General features: G+C 42.9%; 3 protein-coding genes across 3 annotated transcripts; 1 reads left to right on the plus strand and 2 right to left on the minus strand.

Annotated features, from left to right (window-relative positions):
• Positions 1-2508: 2508 nt before the first annotated feature.
• On the minus strand, positions 2509-5976 carry nsdhl (NAD(P) dependent 3-beta-hydroxysteroid dehydrogenase NSDHL). Its single transcript, XM_030105320.1, has 7 exons — positions 5936-5976; positions 5697-5858; positions 5430-5576; positions 5227-5355; positions 4954-5096; positions 3140-3242; positions 2509-3013 (listed from the first exon to the last, which is right to left on the minus strand). Exons 1-7 carry the CDS (start codon positions 5954-5956, stop codon positions 2681-2683), a joined length of 1038 nt encoding a protein of 345 aa, XP_029961180.1. The 5' UTR covers positions 5957-5976; the 3' UTR covers positions 2509-2680.
• A 1389-nt stretch (positions 5977-7365) lies between these two features.
• On the plus strand, positions 7366-9031 carry cetn2 (centrin, EF-hand protein, 2). Its single transcript, XM_030105332.1, has 5 exons — positions 7366-7491; positions 7655-7819; positions 7924-8052; positions 8399-8536; positions 8723-9031. The coding sequence occupies exons 1-5, from the start codon at positions 7489-7491 to the stop codon at positions 8810-8812; spliced, it is 525 nt and encodes a 174-aa protein (XP_029961192.1). The 5' UTR covers positions 7366-7488; the 3' UTR covers positions 8813-9031.
• An 858-nt stretch (positions 9032-9889) lies between these two features.
• On the minus strand, positions 9890-14076 carry gcna (germ cell nuclear acidic peptidase). Its single transcript, XM_030109080.1, has 13 exons — positions 13997-14076; positions 13649-13748; positions 13460-13547; positions 13303-13375; positions 13159-13205; positions 13009-13072; positions 12857-12927; positions 12175-12570; positions 11938-12100; positions 11692-11836; positions 11261-11396; positions 10910-11114; positions 9890-10814 (listed from the first exon to the last, which is right to left on the minus strand). The coding sequence occupies exons 2-13, from the start codon at positions 13730-13732 to the stop codon at positions 10583-10585; spliced, it is 1704 nt and encodes a 567-aa protein (XP_029964940.1). The 5' UTR covers positions 13733-13748; positions 13997-14076; the 3' UTR covers positions 9890-10582.
• Positions 14077-14210: the final 134 nt, after the last annotated feature.

The raw sequence follows: 14210 nt of genomic DNA on the forward strand, positions 1-14210 counted from the left end.
CTTCAGACTGAGCAAAGCAGAGGGAAAAGGGCGACGGCAGCAGCAAGGTGCACAGCATAGCATACATAAATGAAGCGACTGGCAGCAACGTCTCCTGTGGGAACACTCATCTCACGCTCACTGGGTAGGAAAGCCCAGGAAGCACACACATCATTAAAATGAGATTAAGAACAGCAGACAGAGCTGCTCCCTGATAATAAATAAAAACAGGACCTACAGTTGTTCAAAAAAAAAAAAAAAAAACAGAAATCCAGTCTTAACCGTCTTTGTTCTAATTTTCCTCTTTTCAAAAGATAAAATTTTGTGTGACTTTCACTGACAAACACAGAATGCCTTAAGGTCAAATTTCTTGTATAATCAGTTTGGTAAAGGTGAAATGTGACACACCCACAATAGCACATATTCCACAGAGAAGAACAGAGGAAAGCTTATTGTAAACACGTGTGCTCAGTGCAACTCTGTCTGTTGGTGGAAGCAAAAAGCAAGAAAGACACTTCTGTCCCTGCAATTTCTGAGCAGTTTGTTCCTCAAGAAGTCACAACAGTTCGCATTTGGAAAACACAAAACCCCGTCAGTAAAAAACTGAGAGGTTACAAACAATCTTTCACAAACTGTGTGAACATTACAGAGTCTTCTCAAGCGAGAGCCTGGGTGTGAATACGTTTTACAATGTGTCGCAGAAGGAATGTGGAAGAGGAAACCTGCGAGCTCCAGAGCCAAGGTTTCATTCAGGTGAGCGTAAAACGCACAGGTCTATTATCTAGAAGGATCCCTCTCACTCTCGCTCCCTTCAACAAGAAACCAGTCAGACAGCCTCGCTCGGCGGCTCAGACTGCCGCAGTGAATCATTAGGGCGCTGCTGGCGCAGAATTAAATGAGAATGTGAAGTATCTGAGCGTGGCTCCCACCTTGTTGTCACCACACCAAGACGTGGAATGACAGAAATGTTACAAATCTAAAGGGAGAAATGTTGACAACTGATACCTTCGGCATAAACGGCATGAAAGGTACTGAAGACTCTGCTGTTGAACAGCAGCGTATGTCTCCACATGACGAATCGAAAGGTGAGGAGCATCACGACTGCCAATCCCATTAGTGCTTTCACAGCAGCTTCATTGAAATACATGACAACCAAGTGACTAATGTCAGTGTCAGATACACAGCGGCATCAAAGGTCTGAAAGTCACTGGAAAATCTAAAACATAAAGGGACCCGTCCCATAACTTCATTCAGATGTCGAAATATTACTTTATATAAGTGGTAATCTTGGTTTTATTCTTCAGAATTTCATCTCACAAGTCATAACCTGTTTCTGAAAACATTACAATCGTTAACAAAATAAGTTACTTTCCCCATTATAAAACCCAGATACATAAACATACTTTTCTAATTAGATGGCATGTGTAAAACTCACTGAGAGAACAATTATAGTTTCTTTTTTCTTCGATAAACATGTAATGTCAAACTTGGTAAAATTGTTAAAAAGTACAAACGGTGAGATGTGTCGAGTGTTATTTTTAGATAAAGTAGTTAATCTTCAGTAGAATGACAGAAATCACAGCTCAACTCACTGCAGACATCAGAGTCTTTTAGTCTGTTTATTGTGTTTTGGATACATTAACCCCATATCTTCCAGCAGAACTCTGTAAAGGAAATTAAATGTTCACAGGATGGTGTTGATAACTTGGTTTAGATGAGAGCTTAGTGGTTTAGTTATGCCAGATTGCTGAAGGTACATATTAACTTGAAATCACAGGGGAAAGGAAATTTTTCGACCGAGACAACCAACAATGTTTTAATGTTTTGACATCCATATTTGCCTGTTAGCTGTTTTAGGACAGGCCAGAAGTCAGTTGAAACTATGAGGAAGAGCACGGCGTTGCTATACTCGGCAGTCTCCCACTCTTTTCAGAAAGTTTTCCACATGATTTTGGATCATGGGTGCAGAGATTTGCCCCCTGCTCGGCCGCCGCAGCATCCGTGAGGTCAGCAGCTGATGTTGGGCGATAAGGCCTGGCTCACAATCGGCATTTTAATCTGCCCCCAAGGTATTTGATGGGGATGAGGTCAGGGCTCTGTGAAGGCCGTTTAAAGCTTTTTGACTCCAAATTCTGACAACCATTTCTTGATGAATCTGGCTTTGTGCAATGTGGAATCAGTAATGAGCTTTTATTTCTTTCCTCTCGCTGACAGAACAAAGTTGGAGGAATTTCATTTCATTACTGAACATTGTACTTAGTTCCCAAAGGCTTATGACTAAATTCACTAAATTATACATTGTAGTTTGCATTCATTTGACCATACTGGTTTGTAAACAGTGGTTTTCATTTCATCTCATTCAGGAGCGCTGTTGTTGTTGTGCAGTCATCTTGATGTCCAAACAGCAATGTGTCAAAAACAAAGCACATCAGTCCTGTCATATGTTCCATCTATGATTGCAATTATTCTAAAATTGTGCCTTTTTCAGTCAGTCAAGGTGGAATTATGCTGTCAAAAGGTAAGAAGAGAATAAATAAGATAATTTGCTGCCATCTGCTGGTGGAAACTGTTCATGATCACTGATGAATACACAAATCCATGATGATGATGTCTGGAAGAAACGCAACAGGCTTTTTCTTTTAAATCATTTTAAATGTCCCTTTTCACTGCAACCTGATCATCTCCATCACCGCTTGCCTCATCAAGCCCCTCGCCTGAGGTGGGGGTAGCTCTGCACCGTGCGCGCGATCCCCTCCTTCAGGCTGACGACGGGTTTATAGCCCATGTCCTCTTTGGCTCGCTCACAGCTGTAGTAATGGTGGGTCCCAGCCAAAGCCACTCTCATCGGCGTGAACGTCGGCTTGAAGGACACGAAAGGACGGAGGACAAGGGTCAGCAGCCACAGCAGCAGGGCCAGTCCGTACACCAGAGCGTAGGGGAGGTGATAGCGAGGAGCGGCGTAGCCCAGACCCACCAGCACTTCAGACATGAAGTCCCAAAACCGAACCGGCTCATCATTGGTGATGTGATACGGCTGGAAGTGGAGTAGAGAGCGTGATGTAAACACTGACACCAATTTCAGATCTGATTGACGAAAATAGAGCTATATGAATAAGGAATGTCTCCCAACTGCTTGACTACAGATGTGAATCTTACTCACTTTCCCACAGATCGGGGAGTTTGATTTGAGGGTCTCAGCAGCCAGGATGTGTCCATGAACTACATTCTCCACAAAAGTGAAATCCACCAGGTTGCTTCCATCGCTGAAGGAAAGGGAGACAGTAAATCCGACGGCAGTTTAAAAAAACAACGCTTGTCCCAAGTTTGATGAAGCAGTGTAGAAGATGGAAGGACGGTTTCTCAGTACATCTCAACACAAACGTACATCTGAGCCACTCTTTCGTGATTTAATCTGTTAAATCAGCAGGGGAGACGTGGACGAGTCGCTCAGTGAACGAAGGCACTTAAAGGTAAGAGTATAGCTGGGATTTTAGATGTTAAACAGGATTTTTAGTGATCTGCAGTGACAGTAGAGAGATGGTTGAGGAAAAAATGAAGAAATTCAGATGTAATACAGTCAGTGAAATGTCTGTACACACCTTCTCATTCATTGTTTTCTTTTTTTTGACATTTTCATGTTTATTTAAATTGGGCATTCTCACTGAAGGCATTAACATTATGAAGGAATTATGTAGTCAACAAAAACTGTGAAATAACTCCAAACATACATTATATTTTTATATTTTACATTCTTAAAATGGGATGGCATGTCGCTGCAGGACGCTGTGGTCACCACGCTGGTTCATCAGACCACTGGTCCAGTCCCTGTGTTTACGATGGGACCGTCAGCTGTGTAAAAATCTGACTTCCGTTAAAAAGGCAAGAAATTCCACAAATTAACCCTGAGAAGGTCCAGCTGCAAAACGAAAACTCAGGTGACGACCTCATGAAGCTCAGTGAGAGAAGGCCAAAGGTTTACAGCACTGTCAACAAACCAGGGGTGGCTGCTTAAAGGAATCCAACATGTTCTGAGGTATTTTACATTTTGTTGTTGACTCCATTATTATATGTTCGGCATAGTTTTGATGCCTTCTGTGACCATTTAGAATGTAAACAGTCAAAAATAAATAAAGAAAGAAAACATATTGAATGAGGTGTGTCCAAACGTTCGGCTGGGAGTGTACATTAGAAAGACATTAAAGCGACACTAAGGAACTTTTCAACCTTAATAAAACATTTTAATATCTTTTGTGATGATACATCAACTTACAACTAGTTGAATGACCCCTCTGTCACGGGCTGAGGGCGTCAGTGTTGCTTTGACTTGGACTGAGCAGCTGTGACGAGGGTGGTAGGAACCCTGCACACTAAAAAACTCCAAATGTGCGGACTGCTTTACGGCATGTGTCACATCATGAGATAACATTGTTTAGCCACCATTAGATTCATTACTTCGTCGCTATCAATCCTTCACACAGCCACTGGAAACAAATGTAGGCGAGTTCAGTCTGACAGCATGCCACCAGGAGCAGCATTTTACTACGCCACGTGCTAGGCCTCATGGGAACTGTAGTATTCGGTCAGGCAAAACACTACCGCTTTTGTCCACTGGCGCCGCCAAAATCAACCAAAACTGAAAGTTCCTTAGTGTTGCTTTAAGAAGAGCTTGAGTTAAAAATAATACATGTTTAAATTGGAAGGACAGTGAAAGGACCGCTCATTTTGGACAGTTTGGTTGGAAGGTCATGAATGCAGTGAGGGAGGACAGACAGGTGTGAGGAGGGACGATGCAGAAGACGGAGGATACTGGAAGGGAACATCTATCGTGGCCACACAGACCAAAAACATGCATGTGAGGTCGATCGTTGTGTAATTCGGCTGTAGATGTGTGTTTGCCCTGTGATGCCTTTGCCCACTGTTAGCATAAACAGGATCATAAAAAGTCTGCTGCTTTAAAACATTTGTCAGACTCACCCAATGATAAACTTCATCTTGCCTCGGCGAGCTGTGTCCACCAGGATGGGAACCAGCTGAGGGTCTCGAGGACCAAAGATGCCATGAGGTCGAATGGCCACTGTGAGGAAACCCTTCTGTTGGTCGCACGCCTCGAGCACCAGCTGAAAACAATCAGAGGGAATATTATAACATCTGCACACTGCAACACGGATGTGAAAGGCATGTAGAAACGTTGTCAATTGCATGACTGACATTAATAGTTTCCACATTTAACACAGAACGCTCCCCAACCTTTTCCTGTTGAATCTTGGTTGCTGTGTAGTAGTCGATGGGCTTCTTGGCGTAAGGTAGATCCTCTCTCCCGTTCTTAATATCTGTCCCCTCATACACCACACTGGCACTGCTCGTCAGGACCAGTTTCTGCCAACATTTAACAGTAAAAACACTTTGATGCTTTCTGGCATTGATGAAAAGTAAATCTTCAGCATCCTCACCTGTACTCCAGCCTCGATGCAGGCCAGGATAACAGTCTGCGTGCCCTGAATGTTGACCCTCTCAAACAGTGCCCGGTCGTCGCTCCCAGGGAATGGGGAGGCACAGTGGAAAACCAGAGACACATCCTTCAGAGCTGTCAGTAGGGCCTGCAGTGGAGCCAAGCAAACAGGTTTATTTTCATAAGAAGTGGCAGGAATAACATTTCTAGTTTCTTTTTACTTTGATACATCTTAGAAGTCACCTAATATAAGTGAGATGAATGTTACCTGTTTGTCACAGAGATCTCCCATGTGAAAAACTACACCTGGCAGCTCGTAGCTCTGCCGGATATCAAACACAGACACTGAATAGCCTCGATCCAGCAGCTTCTCCACCAGGTGTCTGCCCAGGAAGCCCGAGCCCCCGATGACTGCACATCGCTTATTGCCCTGCACCGCGACACAGACTGTTCACACTCATACCATTCAATTTACATTAGTTGGAGTTGAATGAAGGTTTGACTCACCGGTCGAACACGTGTAGCCATCACAAAAAGCGAGCAGGTTAGACTTTCTCCTGCAGGAAGAGGCAGCGAAATGGTTCAAATACTTCTTCTAACGTTAAGTCTTCGTCAGACTAAGTAAACACACATGACATGAGTAGTAAAGCCAGAAGTTTGAGAGGATGACTTACCTGAAACTTCAAGACTCACGGTCTACCGTCCGAATCAGCTGAGAGAGAACAGCTCTGTGATTGGTGGAGCCCGAGCTCTGCTCGTTCACTGACAGCCAATCAGCGTTAGGATACGTCAAAGAGCGCCACACTGTGGACCAATGAGAATCAAGAACCGGGTTCCTCCCGCCCCCGTTGTTTGAAGACCACGCCTCCTAGCTTGTGCGCATGTATTTCTGAATGAACTCACTTCACTAAAAGGATATAACAGCTCGCCCTGCGTTACATTTGTTCAATAATCTGACACAGAACGACTAAAATACGTTCAAGCAGCCGAAGTTATAAATGCTGAGAAGGAAAACAGACTTGGAACAGACATTCCCCAAATAATATAAAAGTTGAGAGAAACATTGAAAGGTCTTTTTTTTTGGACGGGGATGGGGCATCTGCATTTTATATAAATAGTTATTTATGCCTTTCACGCAGGTGGGTTTATAAATTTATCATTGTTCCAATAGTGCCAATCACATCTGGAAAAACACCTTTTTCTCTCCACCACAATAGAGGAGAGTACGTATAGAATAGAATAGAATAGAATAGAATAGAATAGAATAGAATAGAATAGAATAGAATAGAATAGAATAGAACAGGAATTCCAAAGTACATTTGGAACATTTTGCATTAATAACATTTATCCACTCTGGTCTTCAGAGGGATGTTTTACATTGTTTCCCTAATGGCATGGCAACCTCATCTTTTTTTTCTGTGAATTTGTAGGTAATATAAAAACGCTCACTGTATTTTTCTTCTGTTTTGGACTCTGGGACTGTTTTTTTGGGGCAGTATTTACACAGTTATACTGGTAATTTGCTCTTATGCTGCAAGAACCATCTCTACCTCCTCCATCTGTTTGTTGTACACAAATGAACCGGGCTTTCATATCCTTTATAAAAACGTCTCTGGATTTTATTTCTCCTCATTTCTGACTCCATCATATCAACCTCGTGAGTTTGAGCACCAATCATCTTTTTGCCCGACTGGTGCGCTTGATTTATCCACCGTCTGTGCCTGAGTAAAAGCCTTCAGCGGGTCGAAAGCGGCGGACTCCACGGCGGGCGGAGCCGGTGAATGAATCGAACGCCTCCTCTGTGTTCCAGCGGCAGCCGTGGATGCTGCTAGCTTCGTTATTCTCTCCTCCGCGCCACAGCTCACGTTTCTACAAGAAGCAGGTGGTTTTCACTGAACTTACAGGCTGATTTAAGTTTTCCGTTAAACAGGCGGTTCATGAGGGGCAGTTTGGTGTTCTCCTCCTGGATAAATGATCAGGAAGCTTTATAAAGCAGAAGATAACGGTGGTTACCTTTTGAATCTGCAATCCCTTTTCTCCAGCAACACAAACAACTCCTAATGGTGAGTGCAGATGTTTTATAACCGAATGACTCCAATAAATCCATACCTGTTTGTTACATGTCGGATTTCAGAATGCTGATGATGTGACCACACATTTCATTATTTTTGATTGATCCCTCACAAACCTCTGAACATATACTGATGTGTGTTGTGTTTCCACCAGGCAACCAGTGCCAAGAGGCCGTCTCTGCAGGGCCCAGTGCCCCCTCCCCGGAAGAAGACCACCCCCAAGCCCGAGCTGACTGAGGAGCAGAAGCAGGAGATCAGGGAGGCCTTCGAGCTGTTCGACACTGACGGATCTGGATATATTGATGTGAAGGAGCTGAAGGTGAGCGGCCTCATACCTGGAACCACACTCAGTTCTGTTTCCACCTGCTGTGTTTCTCTCTCTCTCTCTCTCTCTCTCTCTCTCTCCTGTCTGATGCTGAGCAGGTGGCCATGAGGGCTCTGGGCTTTGAACCCAAGAAAGAGGAGATCAAGAAGATGATTGGAGAAGTGGATAAGGACGGCACAGGAAAGATCTCCTTCGCTGACTTCCTCGCCATCATGACTCAGAAAATGGTACTGTATATATGCATATAATAAACTATTTTAGCATGTATGCATGCAGTTTTACATCTCTTTAGTCCTAGAAAGTGTATAGGTTGTCTTTCAAGACTGCAAAAAGGTTTGTTTAATTTTTTTTCTGCTCAGTATTTCATTTCTAATGCAGCTTTTCCCATTTATGAGTTTGTTTTTCACTCTATCATAGTAATCATGAGCATCGTTTTGCCATAATATATGTTAGCGTTTGTCTCTACCTAAATAATAAAATATAGTGTAACAATGATAATCCCGATTTATTTACTTTTATTTTAAAAACAGCAATACTAAAAATAAAAACGCTAACCGTCTTCTCTGGTTTTAGGCTGAGAAAGACTCGAAAGAGGAGATCCTGAAGGCTTTCCGCCTGTTCGATGATGACGAGACGGGGAAGATCTCATTCAGGAATCTAAAGAGGGTCGCCAAAGAACTGGGAGAGAACCTGACCGATGAAGAACTGCAGGTGAGAAGTAATAATTTAATCAAACAATATTCAGATACATAAACCACATCTGGTATAGTGAAGAGTCAGTTATGCTTTCCAAATTCAAACACAAGTCGAAAATTTTGAATTATTTGCCAAATAATTCACTCAGGAATACAATCAGAGAAGATAATTTTCATTATCTTCCTCTTGTGATTTCTACAGGAGATGATCGACGAGGCGGACAGGGACGGAGACGGCGAGGTCAACCAGCAGGAGTTCCTGCGCATCATGAAGAAGACCTGTCTGTACTGAAGGATGTCCGCCACGGCAGTGTGGAGGCGGCCAGTGGGGGGTTTTAGATGTGATGCTGCTCAAAAGTTCATCAAAGGAGAACCTTTATTAATACCTTTATTGTGCAGTGCCATACGTTTTCACATACAATATATCAATCAAAACAGAAAACACTCATTTCAGGTGTCGAGGAAGATGCAGTGGTGAAATGCCAAGTTCTTTCTCTTTTATTTGAACTCTTTGTCAACTTTATTCATACCAAAAAAAAAGCAACAGAAAACCTATTTTCTTGTATGGAATGCTGCATATCTTCATAGTTATATTCGGTATAATATATGTTTGTTGTTGAGAATTTCCGAGTGCCTGCTTCTCTAATGATTCTGTGACAAATCCAGTACATTCCAGCGCTTCAGTGTCTGCACTTTGTTAGCTCCATCTGTACATTGATTGGGTTTTTCCTCAGTGCTTTTTTTTCTCCCGTTTTCTCTGGAGAAGTGTCTGATGTGAGCAGCTGGTTTCCCGCCGATGACAGGGGAGTGAGCGCCGTCTGTGGATTTGTGCCTGTACCTCTTTAAAGGGGCAATCGCCACAATCAGGGAAGCTGCCCGACCTCGCCACAGGTCCTACCATCTACTAATTCAGGGGTTCTCAAAGTGGAGCAAGATGAGCAGGAGCACTTTAACCGCTCACTAGAGGTTAGGTATCTGTTTTCACTTGCTATGTATCATTCCTTCAGTTCTGTCATTTTTGGTCTCAAAAAGAGTTTCACATATTTAGAATTACCCACAGTTAAATTGGACAGCAGGACCCAGTTGGCCCGCCGGCCACAGCTTGGGCACCTCTGCTGTTCAATCTTGAATGATTGTACTCTAAAACTTGATTTCTATTTTTTTTTTTTTTTTTGTTTCATGATAAATTAATTCAGAAAGCATTTGCTTTAGCAAAATAATTTGACCTCCCACTCTTCATTAAATCGTGGTTAAAAACATATGTAATGCTGCAGGAACGTGTTTCCCCCCCCCCCCCCCGAATCATCTGCTGCTGCTGTGCTCTGCAGCCCCACTCTGAGAACCCCTCATCTATGCTTGAGGCTTTTTGTTGTAGCTTTGAATATTTATCCCCGTTGTTGAGCAGATCTTTCTCTATCCCTGGATGTTTTGTATGATGTAAAGTAATTTGACTGCATAGTAGTGTTTAATGTACAAATTAAATATATTGAAGCATCGTCTCGGATTTTTATTTTTTTTTTATTCAATAAGCAGTTGAACGATTGCCTTTAAAACAAACATTGGAAAAGATTGAATGTTTTCCCCACAGCTCCAATTAAACATGTTATTCCCATGTGAAATGAAAAAAAAAACTAGATAGAATGACTCAACTAAACTCCCAGAATTCAGTTTCATTGTTGATAAACTAGAAAATATCAACATTTCTCAAAATTATGTAAAATGATGGTTCTTGACTGAGGTACAGGTCAAACATAATTATTTGTGACAGCGAAGTATCACCGAGTTTATTTGAAAAAAATAGAATAAAAAAAAGGACGATATCACAGTGGACCGACATATAAAAATACATCAAAATCAGATGTGCGTCTTGACACTGAAATGCCCGTTAATTAAACTTAACAACTCATCTGGACATAAACGGCTCATAGTGCAGAAAAACACGCTGATAAGACTGATTTTTTTCACGTCACACACAGAATTAAACCCATCAGATTGAGAGATGGCGGCTCAGTGTGTATGAAGCGTCTGAGGTATTTCTGGCTTCCAGCGGGTTGTTAGCAGGTCAGCTTTCGCTCAGCTTCGTCTTTGAGGCGAAGTCCGCGCTGAGCTTGCGCATCACTTCCGCGTGGCTCTGTCCCGCCAGCTCCTGACGCACATTCCCGTAATTCTCCTTCACAAACTTGGCGAAAGGCGTGGCGCCGCGCGGATTGGAGGGAGTCAGGAGGACCAGCTGGCCCTTGCACAGCGCGCACACAAACCTCTGGGTGTCCAGCGATTTGGAATGACGGCCGATTCTGTGGAGGGGAATCACAGAGCAAAGATTACGCACCGGTTGAAACTGAGGGGGGGAATAAAAAAAAAAAAAAAAAAGAAGTGAAATGTGGCGTACTTATTCTGGCAGCGGGTGCACTGGTACTGATACTTGTAGTTGATGTCGTAGCTGTGGCAGCGGGTGACCATGGGCAGCTCGGGATGCACCAGCGTGGCTTTCCGGGCGTACAGCTTCCAGAAGCTGCCGTGTCCGTCCCTCACGTTGTTGATCAGCCACGTGGCGGCGTGGCACATCTCGTGTATGAGCGTGTCCCTGAGACGGTCTGGGAGGCGACAACAGCAGGAGAATTTAGCCATGCGCTGTGAGAAGTCATGATGGCACATTTTTGAACTAAACTAAACGTTTGAACTAAAACTCTCCTTTATTTATATATAACATTATAACATCCTTCTCGGTTTGGTTTACTACCTGCAGAGTCACAGACTTTCTCTGACAGCTCGATGCGGGCGTAGCGCTTCCCTCCACCTCTCTCCTGTCCCGTAACGCAGTAGCCGGCTGTTTTCCGCATCTTCTTGTTCCAGGTCACGGACATATCGACAGGAAGCTGGAAGCCACGTCACAGCAGAAGAAGACAAATCAGGCAACGTGGAGACAAAGACACTGAACGAGGTCAAAATGTTTCTCAAGGCCAGGCGGTAAATGCACTTTAATCCACGGACAAACCTGTGCAATCGCAAGAATAATGGGGCAATTTCAAATTAATTTCTTCGGAAAAAAACTGCCTAAGAGGGGATGTTTGATCAAAAAAATGTTCACAGTATGAACTATATCGGTAGGATTACTCAAACATCTTTTACTCCTGACAACCTTCTGAATATTTGAAAGGATGCATTCCTCACCTTGCTGTCAAAGACGGTGGTATTGTACAGCTTGTAGAGTTTGCCTGTGAGCTCTTCTTTGTTCCTCTTAAAGCTGACCACATAGACGGAGCTGGGGTTTGAGAGCGACTCTAAGAAGGAGCCAGTATTCTTACACAGCCCGACCCTTGAAACAAATGTGCAGAAAACAAGAAGGCAAAAATCTGTATAAAAAAAAACTGAGCAATAAATACAATAGTCAGCACATTTCATGCTGAAGGGACGTACCTGCTGGTGGCAGGCTGTCTGGGCTCGGTCTGACTGACCACAGGCCTCAAAAGGGAGGATTTTCCTGGTTTTTTCAGAGGCTGGGGTGTTTCCACTGAAGGTTTGGAGCTCTTTGTTCCTGCCTTCACAGAAGATCCTGACACATCTGGGTGCTTACCGCTCCCTAAAGAAACAGCAGAGACATAAACTTCAATCTCCAGTCTGTTGGCTTGAGACAGTCAATAAAAGTCATATTACCTTTGGTCTGCACAGGAGTACACTGACTGCTTGCAATTACGTTTTTCTTTTTAAGCCTGTCCAGTAAGGACGTGAACTCCTCTTCAGATGAATCGGAGTCGCACAGCGCAGTCGGAGCAGACAGAGTGCGCTTCGGAGAGGCCGTTACCGTTTCAGTTTTACTGGGGAACTGGAAAAAAGCAGACTGGACGGGAAGCAGGGGGGCTGTCGGCGACTCGTTCTCCTTATCGCCCACAGAGGAGTTCTTCTTCGGCTTTGAGGTGCGAGTTCTCCATGTGCTCCTGATCACAATGTTATCATCATCGTCATCCTCGTCGTCACTGATAAAAACTGGAGAATTGAACTGAAAAAGCGGTCTTCTTAAGGGCGGCTCAGCTGTGGGTGTTTTCATTGGAACTGAAAAACAGAGAAAATTACAGTTATGGGAATGCACAGTCCAGACAATAAGAAAAGCAAAACTTTATTAGATAATTTTTGTTTTGAAACAAAATTAAAGTAATGCACATTAAAAAAAACATTTTATGAATGAATATCAAGCAACTTTCATGGAAAATTGCTGCAAAGCAATGACTGAAAACTAAGAAAATGTTTTTTTTCAAAATCAATATGAATAGCGGGCGAGTATTGATAAATCACCAAATACGGTAGTCATACATTCTATAATCACACAAATTAGGATTACCTTTAAAAGAAGATTTTGGTGCAATGAAATCATCATCTGATGAGTTGTCATCCACAATAAAGTTCTTGAGGCTGTGAAATACACACAGGTAAAACAGGAACAACTGAATACAACACAATGACAATTGTAAAGATAGTGCACCAGAAACTCACCTGTCTTCACTCCCACTTGAAATCTTCTTGGGTTGGGTCACGGGAGTTTTCATTCGCTGCAGAACTTTAATGAAAGAAGACAGAACGGGAGTAAACTGTAGTTCCACAAACCTGTAAAGTTCCACTCTGCAGATATAAAGCAAAACTTACATGTCTCAAAGTTGTCCTCATCATCCGAGCTCACCACAGTGGCTGGACTTTAAAGAACAAAATGGGAAAACTGTCAACATCAACACAAAGCAAGGACAAGACAGAGAAGATGCTTTTCTATAAAACATGGATGTTTTTCAAAACCTGTCTTTCTTCGCAGTTCTGCAAGACTTCTGTGATGCAGCCTTGGCTCGGGGTGTAGCTTTCTCCAACAGAACTGGGAAATTCACAAATAAAAAGAGTAAATAAATGGGTGTACCGTGTGTGAGTATTTCCATGAGACTGTGCGGGGATCACTCACACTGGTCAAAATCATCGTCGCTGGATTCACTAGTTAACAGGTGACCAGTTCTGCCAGTACCTTTACTGTTGTCAGCTGATCTCATTAACTAGAAGGGAAACAGCATTGTTTATTAGCAACTTTCAACATACAACATTTACTTGTCCAAGATCCCCCAGAAAACCGGCGGTTTAGAAACATTTGTCAGACCTTGCGTTCAGCCTCGTCGCGTCCTCCGTCTCCCTTCCAGCTCATCTTCTTAACCCTCTCTAACAGGCTACTAGCGTCGTTCATAGCTTCAGTCTGTGAGCTGGAAACACGAAGGCAACAAAGCCAATAAAGCCGAGGAGTAAGAAAGAAGTCAACAACACAAAAAATACGTCTTCATTCAACAGCGCCTCTGTTGTTGTTCCCAGTGTTAGCTAGTAGCTATTCGTTACCGTCACGTTATATCCGTTATGCTAATGCTAAATGGAACTAAAACAAACAGTTAACATTTCCAATAGCATGCGTTACGTGTTTACTGTACATATCATCAAGTCTGTCGGTGATACGTACTTTTACAGAAAAAAAAGTTATCCTTTACATAAAAAATGCCACAGGAAGAATGAAGCAGTAAAGATACATTTAAAAAGCGTACCGGAGGAATCCAACCAATCAGAGCGAAGCTCAACGAGAGGTTGTTTTTTTATTATTCAATCGAACTTTATTGAACAAAGAAAGCAGTCATGACGTCAGAGTAAGCGCAGATCTGTTCATTTCTAGGATGTGG

The sequence above is a fragment of the Salarias fasciatus genome, chromosome 2 (genome assembly GCF_902148845.1).
Source record: "Salarias fasciatus chromosome 2, fSalaFa1.1, whole genome shotgun sequence".
In the NCBI taxonomy this organism is placed as follows: Eukaryota; Metazoa; Chordata; class Actinopteri; order Blenniiformes; family Blenniidae; genus Salarias; species Salarias fasciatus.